Below are 14471 nucleotides of genomic sequence, written 5' to 3'. Positions count from 1 at the left end.
GAATACGTCATCTGATGTTGCGGCGCGCGATAGAAAAAACATTAAATCGCAAACTTTGAAAGGATATGACTTCAAAATAATGATTTGCACAATTTTTTTTTTGCACCATCCTTTTTAACTCGTTAAAATACATATGTTTAAATTATCAAAATCAAAAAAATCACTTGAGAGCTAAGCTGCAATTGTTCCTTGTATTATTATCATCATGATTATAAACTTATAATAATATACTCCATATTCCAAGGCTAATATAAAACGAATTATTAATATTCTATCTAAAATGTCAATAGTTATTACTAATACTTAATGGTCTACCTAAAAAAAGCCATTGAATAAATTTAATTATCTACCATCTGGATAAATTTATTTATCTAGATAATGGTGATTTATACCTTAGATAACTGTATAAATGGATATTCTCTATTTATCTAGATAAAATAAAAGATAAAAGAAAATGTGTACACTTACGTCCCTACAGTATATAATTTGAAAATGTTTAAATGAATAATGATTAATTTATTAAAGAAACTAGATTGAAATTGTGTGCTATAACAAATAATTCAAATTAAAAATAAAGATATTCAATTTTTAAAAATTTCATATAAACATATTATGAATTAGAAATATAATTTTAAGAAATAAATTTTTTAAAACTAATAGAAATGATTTCAAGGGTCTGAGCTGACAATAGAATTACTTATTAAAGATAAAATTATTATCAATTGATTCAAATTCAGTTTTAAGATTAAATTTTCATAATTTTTTTTAAACAATTAAAATATTTAAAAAAAAAAAATTAAATATTAATTATTTACTATGACATTGACAACATTTTGTATTCAATCGTAAATGTTTTCTTACTATAATAAATGGGAGTTTTATCAATGCGAGTCTTTTTGTACTTATTTTTGTTTATTATAACAATTTTAATGAAAAAAAAAATTCTAGCTCTGTTTAATTTTTTTTCTTAAAGTATTCTATTTTTGAAAAGTTTCATAGCATAACTATTACATCAAAATTTGTCTTAGCCATAATAAATTTGATAAAAAAAACCAAAATTGAAATTTAATTAATAATTCACATTTAATTGCATCACAATAATAATAATTACCCATCTATATAAAATATAAACATACATTTTTTAAAAATAATAATATTAGTAAATTATTTGATTTGATTTCTAATAACTATTAACTTATAATTATTACATTTTTTTTTTTTTTGTATTTAATCGACAAATTTCACAAGATTATACATTATAAATAATAAGACAGTTCAGATTTTTTTTCACCTATAATTTAAAAATAAAATACTGTTGTACAAATAAATTAATGTAGAATAAAGGTAATAATCATGTAGTGTTTACATTTTGATACAGATTAGGTAATTCAATAAAATGCATGTCGTGGATATGTTGCTTCTTGATACTGGCCACCTGGATAATAGACTTGTGCTTGATAACCACCAACCCCATAGCCAATTGCGGAATAGCCATCTCCACCATAAGCACCGTATGCATCATTAGCTGCATAACCATAATCTGCAGCAGTACCATAGGGCGAAGCAGTTTCTAGTGCCATATAACCAGGATATGCTGGTATCATACCAAAAGTAGCAGGAGGTCTAGCACCGTCCATTGGAACACTCATGATTCCATGACCAGTCATTTTTACTGGATTAAACTTGACTTTTTGTATATCTACTTCTTTACCACTAATAATTGGTTTGGGATTTTTCAGTACTTCATTAACAACTTCAGGATCTTCAAACGTTATGAAACAATAACTTCTCACTTCGTTTTTCATTTTATTAAAAGGTTGATAAAACTCAATAATTTGACCGAATTGAACAAAATAATTGCGTAAATCTTGTTCTGTCATTTCAGTAGTTAAGCGTCCAACAAAGATTTGACAAAAAAATTTGTTAACTTTCTTAATTATCTGTAATAATAGTATAAAATTATAAAATTGTAATAATTAAAGAATAATAAGTGTAACATATAAAGTGTTATAATTATATAAAATATTGTATCATATCAATCAGACAAGCAATATAGATAAACAAAAGAAACTCACCCTCTTAGGATCGACTTTTATATTAGCATGAAATGATCCTTAGTAGCCAACAAATCGTCCACAGTCTTGGCATTCACGAACTGTACAAATGCAAACCCTCTAGATTCTCCGGTAGTTGGGTCGGTCTTTATGATGATGTTTTCAATGTCACCATATTGCATGAAATAATCATGAAGTTCATTCTCGGTAATGGTCTTGGCTAGGCCGCCAACAAACACTTTTTTATCATCGTCTTGGCCGGGTCCAGAGAACCGGACAAAATCATTCGAATGTTGGACCATGTCTTCCTGTAACATGAAAAATATAAGAATTTGTAAGGATTCGCCACAAATGTCGGAGAACGAAACGTCTTTGCAGAAGTCGTTTTCGCCATATACTTTTGGTGGTTCGCCACTGTCGACTTTACGTTTGCTGACATTGAGATAAGTCGTTTCAGAATTTAAATAGTTTAATATGTTTACCATTTTGCTTGAGTATCGGCGATAGCTGCGTTCCGTGTGTGAAAGTTTGTACGGCGGACCGTTGTTGTAGCTACTATCATCTATAGGAAACGGCAACGGGACGACACTATTGGAGGACGTGCGTGTGTATTTTAAGTTGTTTCTGGCAGCGGGCAAATACTGTAACGATATTATTGTTATTAACACGGCGAACGCACACTCATTGACGCTAAAAGATGCGGACGGTAAACGCCATTTGCCTCACTCTAACTGGGCTTGTTGTTTGTTGGTTACGAACGGGAGACAAAGAGAGCAAGTAAATGACTCAACCTGGAGGAAACTGGTTGTAGTGCTGCCAACTGGTCGAACAGTTTGTGCCACGTTAGGCGGCAAACCAGTATCAATGATTTTCAATTTTTCAATATTTCATATAAACATAATATAATGAATTATAAGCAATATAATTAAAAAAAAATAAGATTTTAAAACAAATGGAAAGAGTTTCAAGTGTCTAAGATGATAATTGAATGACTTTTAAGAAAAATGATGAGAATGATTATTTAATAAATTGAATTAGTAAGTATGTTAAAGAATATGATTTTTTTAAAAATTTTATAAAACATATAATGAATTGGAAATGTTATAATTTATGTTGTATTATAAGTAATATTTTAATATAATTTTCAATTGATCGAATTCAGTCTTAAGATTAAATTTTTATAATTTTTTTTTTTAAACAATTAAAATATTTAAAAAAAAAAATAAATATTAATTATTTACTATGACATTGACAACATTTTGTATTCAATCGTAAATGTTTTCTTACTATAATAAATGGGAGTTTTATCAATGCGAGTCTTTTTGTACTTATTTTTGTTTATTATAACAATTTTAATGAAAAAAAAAATTCTAGCTCTGTTTAATTTTTTTTCTTAAAGTATTCTATTTTTGAAAAGTTTCATAGCATAACTATTACATCAAAATTTGTCTTAGCCATAATAAATTTGATAAAAAAAACCAAAATTGAAATTTAATTAATAATTCACATTTAATTGCATCACAATAATAATAATTACCCATCTATATAAAATATAAACATACATTTTTTAAAAATAATAATATTAGTAAATTATTTGATTTGATTTCTAATAACTATTAACTTATAATTATTACATTTTTTTTTTTTTTGTATTTAATCGACAAATTTCACAAGATTATACATTATAAATAATAAGACAGTTCAGATTTTTTTTCACCTATAATTTAAAAATAAAATACTGTTGTACAAATAAATTAATGTAGAATAAAGGTAATAATCATGTAGTGTTTACATTTTGATACAGATTAGGTAATTCAATAAAATGCATGTCGTGGATATGTTGCTTCTTGATACTGGCCACCTGGATAATAGACTTGTGCTTGATAACCACCAACCCCATAGCCAATTGCGGAATAGCCATCTCCACCATAAGCACCGTATGCATCATTAGCTGCATAACCATAATCTGCAGCAGTACCATAGGGCGAAGCAGTTTCTAGTGCCATATAACCAGGATATGCTGGTATCATACCAAAAGTAGCAGGAGGTCTAGCACCGTCCATTGGAACACTCATGATTCCATGACCAGTCATTTTTACTGGATTAAACTTGACTTTTTGTATATCTACTTCTTTACCACTAATAATTGGTTTGGGATTTTTCAGTACTTCATTAACAACTTCAGGATCTTCAAACGTTATGAAACAATAACTTCTCACTTCGTTTTTCATTTTATTAAAAGGTTGATAAAACTCAATAATTTGACCGAATTGAACAAAATAATTGCGTAAATCTTGTTCTGTCATTTCAGTAGTTAAGCGTCCAACAAAGATTTGACAAAAAAATTTGTTAACTTTCTTAATTATCTGTAATAATAGTATAAAATTATAAAATTGTAATAATTAAAGAATAATAAGTGTAACATATAAAGTGTTATAATTATATAAAATATTGTATCATATCAATCAGACAAGCAATATAGATAAACAAAAGAAACTCACCCTCTTAGGATCGACTTTTATATTAGCAATGAAATGATCCTTAGTAGCCAACAAATCGTCCACAGTCTTGGCATTCACGAACTGTACAAATGCAAACCCTCTAGATTCTCCGGTAGTTGGGTCGGTCTTTATGATGATGTTTTCAATGTCACCATATTGCATGAAATAATCATGAAGTTCATTCTCGGTAATGGTCTTGGCTAGGCCGCCAACAAACACTTTTTTATCATCGTCTTGGCCGGGTCCAGAGAACCGGACAAAATCATTCGAATGTTGGACCATGTCTTCCTGTAACATGAAAAATATAAGAATTTGTAAGGATTCGCCACAAATGTCGGAGAACGAAACGTCTTTGCAGAAGTCGTTTTCGCCATATACTTTTGGTGGTTCGCCACTGTCGACTTTACGTTTGCTGACATTGAGATAAGTCGTTTCAGAATTTAAATAGTTTAATATGTTTACCATTTTGCTTGAGTATCGGCGATAGCTGCGTTCCGTGTGTGAAAGTTTGTACGGCGGACCGTTGTTGTAGCTACTATCATCTATAGGAAACGGCAACGGGACGACACTATTGGAGGACGTGCGTGTGTATTTTAAGTTGTTTCTGGCAGCGGGCAAATACTGTAACGATATTATTGTTATTAACACGGCGAACGCACACTCATTGACGCTAAAAGATGCGGACGGTAAACGCCATTTGCCTCACTCTAACTGGGCTTGTTGTTTGTTGGTTACGAACGGGAGACAAAGAGAGCAAGTAAATGACTCAACCTGGAGGAAACTGGTTGTAGTGCTGCCAACTGGTCGAACAGTTTGTGCCACGTTAGGCGGCAAACCAGTATCAATGATTTTCAATTTTTCAATATTTCATATAAACATAATATAATGAATTATAAGCAATATAATTAAAAAAAAATAAGATTTTAAAACAAATGGAAAGAGTTTCAAGTGTCTAAGATGATAATTGAATGACTTTTAAAGAAAAATGATGAGAATGATTATTTAATAAATTGAATTAGTAAGTATGTTAAAGAAATATGATTTTTTTAAAAATTTTATAAAACATATAATGAATTGGAAATGTTATAATTTATGTTGTATTATAAGTAATATTTTAATATAATTTTCAATTGATCGAATTCAGTCTTAAGATTAAATTTTTATAATTTTTTTTTTTAAACAATTAAAATATTTAAAAAAAAAAATAAAGATTAATTACTTACTATGACATTGTCAACATTTTGTATTCAATCGCAAATGTTTTCTTACCATAATAACTGGGAGTTTTATCAATACACGAGTCTTGGTGTACTTCTTTTTGTTTATTTTTATTTTCAAAATTAAAATGTTGATGAAAACTTTACAAAGAAACTAATGGTAAGATGGGCAGTAACATATTTTATTTTTTCATAAAATATTTAAGTTTATAATTAAAATTAAAATATGGGCTGAAGTTGACCAATAAAAAGGTTTTCAAAAATATTGAAGAATATATGACCCGTTCCCATTGTTTTAATTTTTCTTCCTTTTTCTTATATTAAAACTAGGAAATCATAGTAAAAAAAACTAAAAATTTATTAATTATGTTTAAATAAAATAAATAATAAATATGTTATCATTAGGCTATCCTATACATCAAGTGTATCGACGGATACACATGATTTTGGGTGGTGGGTGGGTGATTATGGGGAAATTATTAAATAATAATTCAAAAACAATTAATAATAATTGTTGGTGGGTGGGTGTCCACAGATTTTAGAAATTTGGATACACATGGTAAATTTACTGTAGCCGCCACTGGTAATGACTTTATGAGCATATGTATTACTCGTTGCCTAATTTAATTAGACCTTTAGCTGACCAACTTAATATTATAGCGGCGGTTAAACTGAAATATATTTTAAAAAGTACTGTTATTGTCATTGCATTACTTTTTAGAAATATAAAAAACATCAAGTATCAAAGCTTACAATTTTTTAAAAATATGTTTAGGCTTAGGTTCTATATGTAATGTTGTTTATTAAATTTAGCTGAGCATATTAAATACTAGACTATAATATTTTATAATTTGAATAATTTGATTATAGACCTTTAAAAAGTGAAAATGAAACAAATGTTAAATTAACGTGTATTTTAAAGACTGGTAATTAAAAAGAAATCAACTTTAGTGGCTAAATTTAGTATAACTATAATATGAAATTAATTTCTTACCACTAAATATTTTAAATTAAGTGCTAACTAAGTAAATTTGAGATTTATAACAGTCAATTGAACAAAAGACAGATATTTTTGCTCCCATACCTGAACATATTATACTACCTAATGGTTAATTATCTATAGTTTGATGATAAGTATTTATACCATTCTTAATAAATCAATTTTCAGTCTTGTAAATCAAGTGATATATCCAAGGCTTGGCAAGTTAACTATATAATTAATCATAAGGATATTTTAAAACAATAAAATTATGATAAGATAAAAGTTACTTATATTTGGTTGTGTTAACTCATTGAGTTGAAAGTAAAAATTTCAAATTAAAAAATTCCAGACATAAAACTATTTACAAGATAGTTTTGATTTATGCTAAAAAAAAAAAAAAGGGAAATTTAAAATGATACATCTAAGTATTAACAAATTAACAAATAAAGACATTAAAAATTTTCTTTATAGTCTTTATAAGTCCCTACAGTAAATAGCGTGAAAATTGAGAATTGAATATGATTGATTAAAATGATTGCAATAGAAATGGACTTAGGTTGAAATTGTGTGATATATTCAATGCTTTTTATTAATAAAGATATTTTAAATTTTTCAAAATATCATATAAACATATTATGAATTAGAAATATTGTAATTAAATAAATCAAGTTTTTAAAACCAATGGCAAGAATTTCTTGGGTTTTAGAAAATAACAAAATGATGTATTTAATATCAAATAAAATGACTTATATTGGAACATTCAAGCCAGTAAAAAAGTCATGATTTTTTATTTTTAAAAATTTCATATAAATTTAAGGAATTACATGAATAAAACTTTTAAAAAATCAAGTTTTTAATACAATTGGCAATTTGGTCTGAAATGATGACAGAATGACTTAATTAATATAAGCATTGATATATATTAAAATTTTATGAAATAAAATGTTTTAAAAAATAATGGGATTAGTTTCTATGGGTCTGAGATGATGTCAGAATGACTTAACTAATATAAGGAATGAGATGTATAATAATTTTTAGAAATCAAATTTTTTAAAAAATAATGTACGTTTCATGGGTCTGATATGATAATTGATAGAAATATTTAGTATGTTAAATTAATATTCTATAATTTTCCATTTCAGAAGAACTATGAATTTTTTTTTTTGATTACGCATAATATTATTGGGCCATATTATTGTATAAGGTGAGATTACAAAAATGTTAGAGCTTAAATTACAAATTAATTACTTAGGTACCAAAGAAAACTAAAATAAAATTCTTCTTATGATGAATTCAATTTGGCTTTGAATCCTTGTATTATAGCTAGTGTTCTTGTTTATGGGCTCTTCTTGATGGGATATTTTTTGCAGTTTTTGATTTCCAGCAATTGAGGTTGTCTTGGTAAGAACCAGAAGTTACCATTCTTCATCTAAAACACAATATGATTAATATGTGTACAATTAAGTCCCTACAGTAAATAGCGTGAAAATTGGGAGTTGAATATGATTGATTAAAATGATTGCTATAGAAATGGACTTAGATTGAAATTGTGTGATATGTTCAATGCTTTCTATTAATAAAGATATTTTAAATTTTTCAAAATATCATATAAACATATTATGAATTAGAAATATTGTAATTAAATGAATCAAGTTTTTAACACCAATGGCAAGAATTTCTTGGGTTTTAGAAAATAACAAAATGATGTATTTAATATCAAATAAAATGACTTATATTGGAACATTCAAGCCAGTAAAAAAGTCATGATTTTTTATTTTTAAAAATTTCATATAAATATAAGGAATTACATGAATAAAACTTTTAAAAAATCAAGTTTTTAATACAATTGGCAATTTGGTCTGAAATGATGACAGAATGACTTAATTAATATAAGCATTGATATATATTAAAGTTTTATGAAATAAAATGTTTTAAAAAATAATGGGATTAGTTTCTATGGGTCTGAGATGATGTCAGAATGACTTAACTAATATAAGGAATGAGATGTACAATAATTTTTAGAAAACAAATTTTTTAAAAAATAATGTAAGTTTCATGGGTCTGATATGATAATTGACAGAAAAATTTAGTATGTTAAATTAATATTCTATAATTTTCCATTTCAGAAGAACTATGAATTTTTTTTTTTGTTTACGCATTATATTATTGGGCCATATTATTGTATAAGGTGAGATTACAAAAATGTTAGAGCTTAAATTACAAATTAATTACTTAGGTACCAAAGAAAACTAAAATAAAATTCTTCTTATGATGAATTCAATTTGGCTTTGAATCCTTGTATTATAGCTAGTGTTCTTGTTTATGGGCTCTTCTTGATGGGATATTTATTGCAGTTTTTGATTACCAACAATTGAGGTTGTCTTGGTAAGAACCAGAAGTTACCATTCTTCATCTAAAACACAATATGATTAATATGTGTACAATTAAGTCCCTACAGTAAATAGCGTGAAAATTGGGAGTTGAATATGATTGATTAAAATGATTGCTATAGAAATGGACTTAGATTGGAATTGTGTGATATATTCAATGCTTTATAGTAATAAAGATATTTTAAATTTTTTAAAATATCATATATAAACTATTATGAATTAGAAATATTGTAATTAAATAAATCAAGTTTTTAAAACCAATGGCAAGAATTTCTTGGGTCTTAGAAAATAACAAAATGATGTATTTAATATCAAATAAAATGACTAATATTGGAACATTCAAGCCAGTAAAAAAGTCATGATTTTTTATTTTTAAAAATTTAATATAAATATAAGGAATTACATGAATAAAGCTTTTAAAAAATCAAGTTTTTAATACAATAGGCAATTTGGTCTGAAATGATGACAGAATGACTTAATTAATATAAGCATTAATATATATTAAAATTTTATGAAATAAAATGTTTTAAAAAATAAGGGATTAGTTTCTATGGGTTGAGATGATGTCAGAATGATTTAACTAATATAAGGAATGAGATGTATAATAATTTTTAGAAATCAAATTTTTAAAAAATAATGTACGTTTCATGGGTCTGATATGATAATTGATAGAAATATTTAGTATGTTAAATTAATATTCTATAATTTTCCATTTCAGAAGAACTATGAATTTTTTTTTTGTTTACGCATTATATTATTGGGCCATATTATTGTATAAGGTGAGATTACAAAAATGCTAGAGCTTAAATTACAAATTAATTACTTAGGTACCAAAGAAAACTAAAATAAAATTCTTCTTATGATGAATTCAATTTGGCTTTGAATCCTTGTATTATAGCTAGTGTTCTTGTTTATGGGCTCTTCTTGATGGGATATTTTTTGCAGTTTTTGATTACCAACAATTGAGGTTGTCTTGGTAAGAACCAGAAGTTACCATTCTTCATCTAAAACACAATATGATTAATATGTGTACAATTAAGTCCCTACAGTAAATAGTGTGAAAATTGGGAATTGAATATGATTGATTAAAATGATTGCTATAGAAATGGACTTAGATTGGAATTGTGTGATATATTCAATGCTTTATAGTAATAAAGATATTTTAAATTTTTTAAAATATCATATAAACATATTATGAATTAGAAATATTGTAATTAAATAAATCAAGTTTTTAAAACCAATGGCAAGAATTTCTTGGGTCTTAGAAAATAACAAAATGATGTATTTAATATCAAATAAAATGACTAATATTGGAACATTCAAGCCAGTAAAAAAGTCATGATTTTTTATTTTTAAAAATTTAATATAAATATAAGGAATTACATGAATAAAGCTTTTAAAAAATCAAGTTTTTAATACAATAGGCAATTTGGTCTGAAATGATGACAGAATGACTTAATTAATATAAGCATTAATACATATTAAAATTTTATGAAATAAAATGTTTTAAAAAATAATGGGATTAGTTTCTATGGGTCTGAGATGATGTCAGAATGATTTAACTAATATAAGGAATGAGATGTATAATAATTTTTAGAAATCAAATTTTTTAAAAAATAATGTACGTTTCATGGGTCTGATATGATAATTGATAGAAATATTTAGTATGTTAAATTAATATTCTATAATTTTCCATTTCAGAAGAACTATGAATATTTTTTCTTTGATTATGCATAATATTATTGGGCCATATTATTGTATAAGGTGAGATTACAAAAATGTTAGAGCTTAAATTACAAATTAATTACTTAGGTACCAAAGAAAACTAAAATAAAATTCTTCTTATGATGAATTCAATTTGGCTTTGAATCCTTGTATTATAGCTAGTGTTCTTGTTTATGGGCTCTTCTTGATGGGATATTTTTTGCAGTTTTTGATTACCAAGCAATTGAGGTGTCTTGGTAAGAACCAGAAGTTACCATTCTTCATCTAAAACACAATATGATTAATATGTGTACAATTAAGTCCCTACAGTAAATAGCGTGAAAATTGGGAGTTGAATATGATTGATTAAAATGATTGCTATAGAAATGGACTTAGATTGAAATTGTGTGATATATTCAATGCTTTATATTAATAAAGATATTTTAAATTTTTCAAAATATCATATAAACATATTATGAATTAGAAATATTGTAATTAAATAAATCAAGTTTATAAAACCAATGGCAAGAATTTCTTGGGTCTTAGAAAATAACAAAATGTTTTTTTTAATATCAAATAAAATGACTTATATTGGAACATTCAAGCCAGTAAAAAAGTCATGATTTTTTATTTTTAAAAATTTCATATAAATATAAGGAATTACATGAATAAAACTTTTAAAAAATCAAGTTTTTAATACAATTGGCAATTTGGTCTGAAATGATGACAGAATGACTTAATTAATATAAGCATTGATATATATTAAAGTTTTATGAAATAAAATGTTTTAAAAAATAATGGGATTAGTTTCTATGGGTCTGAGATGATGTCAGAATGATTTAACTAATATAAGGAATGAGATGTATAATAATTTTTAGAAATCAAATTTTTTAAAAAATAATGTACGTTTCATGGGTCTGATATGATAATTGATAGAAATATTTAGTATGTTAAATTAATATTCTATAATTTTCCATTTCAGAAGAACTATGAATATTTTTTTTTTGATTACGCATAATATTATTGGGCCATATTATTGTATAAGGTGAGATTACAAAAATGTTAGAGCTTAAATTACAAATTAATTACTTAGGTACCAAGAAAACTAAATTAAATTCTTCTTATGATGAATTCAATTTGGCTTTGAATCCTTGTATTATAGCTAGTGTTTTGTTTATGGGCTCTTCTTGATGGGATATTTTTTGCAGTTTTTGATTTCCACCAATTGAGGTTGTCTTGGTAAGAACCAGAAGTTACCATTCTTCATCTAAAACACAATATGATTAATATGTGTACAATTAAGTCCTACAGTAAATAGTGTGAAAATTGGGAATTGAATATGATTGATTAAAATGATGCTATAGAAATGGACTTAGATTGGATTGTGTGATATATTCAATGCTTTATAGTAATAAAGATATTTTAAATTTTTAAAATCATTATAAACATATTATGAATTAGAAATATTGTAATTAAATAAATCAAGTTTTTAAAACCAATGGCAAGAATTTCTTGGGTTTTAGAAAATAACAAAATGATGTATTTAATATCAAATAAAATGACTAATATTGGAACATTCAAGCCAGTAAAAAAGTCATGATTTTTTATTTTTAAAAATTTAATATAAATATAAGGAATTACATGAATAAAACTTTTAAAAAATCAAGTTTTTAATACAATTGGCAATTTGGTCTGAAATGATGACAGAATGACTTAATTAATATAAGCATTAATATATATTAAAATTTTATGAAATAAAATGTTTTAAAAAATAATGGGATTAGTTTCTATGGGTCTGAGATGATGTCAGAATGATTTAACTAATATAAGGAATGAGATGTATAATAATTTTTAGAAATCAAATTTTTTAAAAAATAATGTACGTTTCATGGGTCTGATATGATAATTGACAGAAATATTTAGTATGTTAAATTAATATTCTATATTTTCAATTCAGAAGAACTATGAATTTTTTTTTTGTTTACGCATAATATTATTGGGCCATATTATTGTATAAGGTTAGATTACAAAAATGTTAGAGCTTAAATTACAAATTAATTACTTAGGTACCAAAGAAAACTAAAATAAAATTCTTCTTATGATGAATTCAATTTGGCTTTGAATCCTTGTATTATAGCTAGTGTTCTTGTTTATGGGCTCTTCTTGATGGGATATTTTTTGCAGTTTTTGATTTCCAGCAATTGAGGTTGTCTTGGTAAGAACCAGAAGTTACCATTCTTCATCTAAAACACAATATGATAAATATGTGTACAATTAAGTCCCTACAGTAAATAGCGTGAAAATTGGGAATTGAATATGATTGATTAAAATGATTGCAATAGAAATGGACTTAGATTGAAATTGTGTGATATATTCAATGCTTTCTATTAATAAAGATATTTTAAATTTTTCAAAATATCATATAAACATATTATGAATTAGAAATATTGTAATTAAATAAATCAAGTTTTTAAAACCAATGGCAAGAATTTCTTGGGTTTTAGAAAATAACAAAATGATGTATTTAATATCAAATAAAATGACTTATATTGGAACATTCAAGCCAGTAAAAAAGTCATGATTTTTTATTTTTAAAAATTTAATATAAATATAAGGAATTACATGAATAAAACTTTTAAAAAATCAAGTTTTTAATACAATTGGCAATTTGGTCTGAAATGATGACAGAATGACTTAATTAATATAAGCATTGATATATATTAAGTTTTATGAAATAAAATGTTTTAAAAAATAATGGGATTAGTTTCTATGGGTCTGAGATGATGTCAGAATGATTTAACAATATAAGGAATGAGATGATATAATAATTTTTAGAAATCAAATTTTTTAAAAAATAATGTACGTTTCATGGGTCTGATATGATAATTGACAGAATTTATTGTATGTTAAATTAATATTCTATATATTTCCATTTCAGAAGAACTATGAATTTTTTTTTTGTTTACGCATAATATTATTGGGCCATATTATTGTATAAGGTTAGATTACAAAAATGTTAGAGCTTAAATTAAAATTAATACTTAGGTACCAAAGAAAACTAAAATAAAAATCATCTTATGATGAATTCAATTTGGCTTTGAATCCTTGTATTATAGCTAGTGTTCTTGTTTATGGGCTCTTCTTGATGGGATATTTTTTGCAGTTTTTGATTTCCAGCAATTGAGGTTGTCTTGGTAAGAACCAGAAGTTACCATTCTTCATCTAAAAAACAATATGATAAATATGTGTACAATTAAGTCCCTACAGTAAATAGCGTGAAAATTGAGAATTGAATATGATTGATTAAAATGATTGCAATAGAAATGGACTTAGGTTGAAATTGTGTGATATATTCAATGCTTTCTATTAATAAAGATATTTTAAATTTTTCAAAATATCATATAAACATATTATGAATTAGAAATATTGTAATTAAATAAATCAAGTTTTTAAAACCAATGGCAAGAATTTCTTGGGTTTTAGAAAATAACAAAATGATGTATTAATATCAAATTAAAATGACTATATTGGAACATTCAGCCAGTAAAAAAGTCATGATTTTTTATTTTTTTAAAAATTTAATATAAATATAAGGAATTAATGAATAAAAAACTTTAAAAAAT

General features: G+C 25.4%; 1 protein-coding gene and 1 pseudogene across 50 annotated transcripts in view; both read right to left on the bottom strand.

Moving 5' to 3' along the window:
* Positions 1–1097: 1097 nt before the first annotated feature.
* On the bottom strand, positions 1098–3034 carry LOC114120662 (RNA-binding protein squid-like; annotated as a pseudogene).
* A 553-nt stretch (positions 3035–3587) lies between these two features.
* LOC114131616 (RNA-binding protein squid-like) overlaps positions 3588–14471 on the bottom strand; it is a 16795-nt gene continuing 5911 nt past the window's right edge. For 17 of the 50 annotated variants that reach the window (XM_050205432.1, XM_050205433.1, XM_050205421.1 and 14 more), the window contains 8 exons: positions 13898–14070; positions 12919–13091; positions 9976–10148; positions 8995–9167; positions 8011–8183; positions 5018–5176; positions 4556–4843; positions 3588–4420 (listed from right to left, as the gene is read on the bottom strand). In XM_050205432.1, the coding sequence (XP_050061389.1) occupies positions 3869–4420; positions 4556–4843; positions 5018–5020 (843 nt within the window). In that variant the 5' untranslated portion in view covers positions 5021–5176; positions 8011–8183; positions 8995–9167; ... (1 more) ...; positions 12919–13091; positions 13898–14070 and the 3' untranslated portion in view covers positions 3588–3868. Of the gene's footprint in view, positions 4421–4555; positions 4844–5017; positions 5177–5261; positions 5584–8010; positions 8184–8986; positions 9168–9967; positions 10149–10952; positions 11082–12910; positions 13092–13889; positions 14071–14471 lie in introns of those variants that run through there. The other 33 variants (XM_050205423.1, XM_050205427.1, XM_050205402.1 and 30 more) reach the window with 25 other exon arrangements.

Source organism: Aphis gossypii, chromosome X (assembly GCF_020184175.1).
Source record: "Aphis gossypii isolate Hap1 chromosome X, ASM2018417v2, whole genome shotgun sequence".
Lineage (NCBI taxonomy): Eukaryota > Metazoa > Arthropoda > Insecta > Hemiptera > Aphididae > Aphis > Aphis gossypii.
This window is presented reverse-complemented; position numbering and strand designations above follow the sequence as displayed.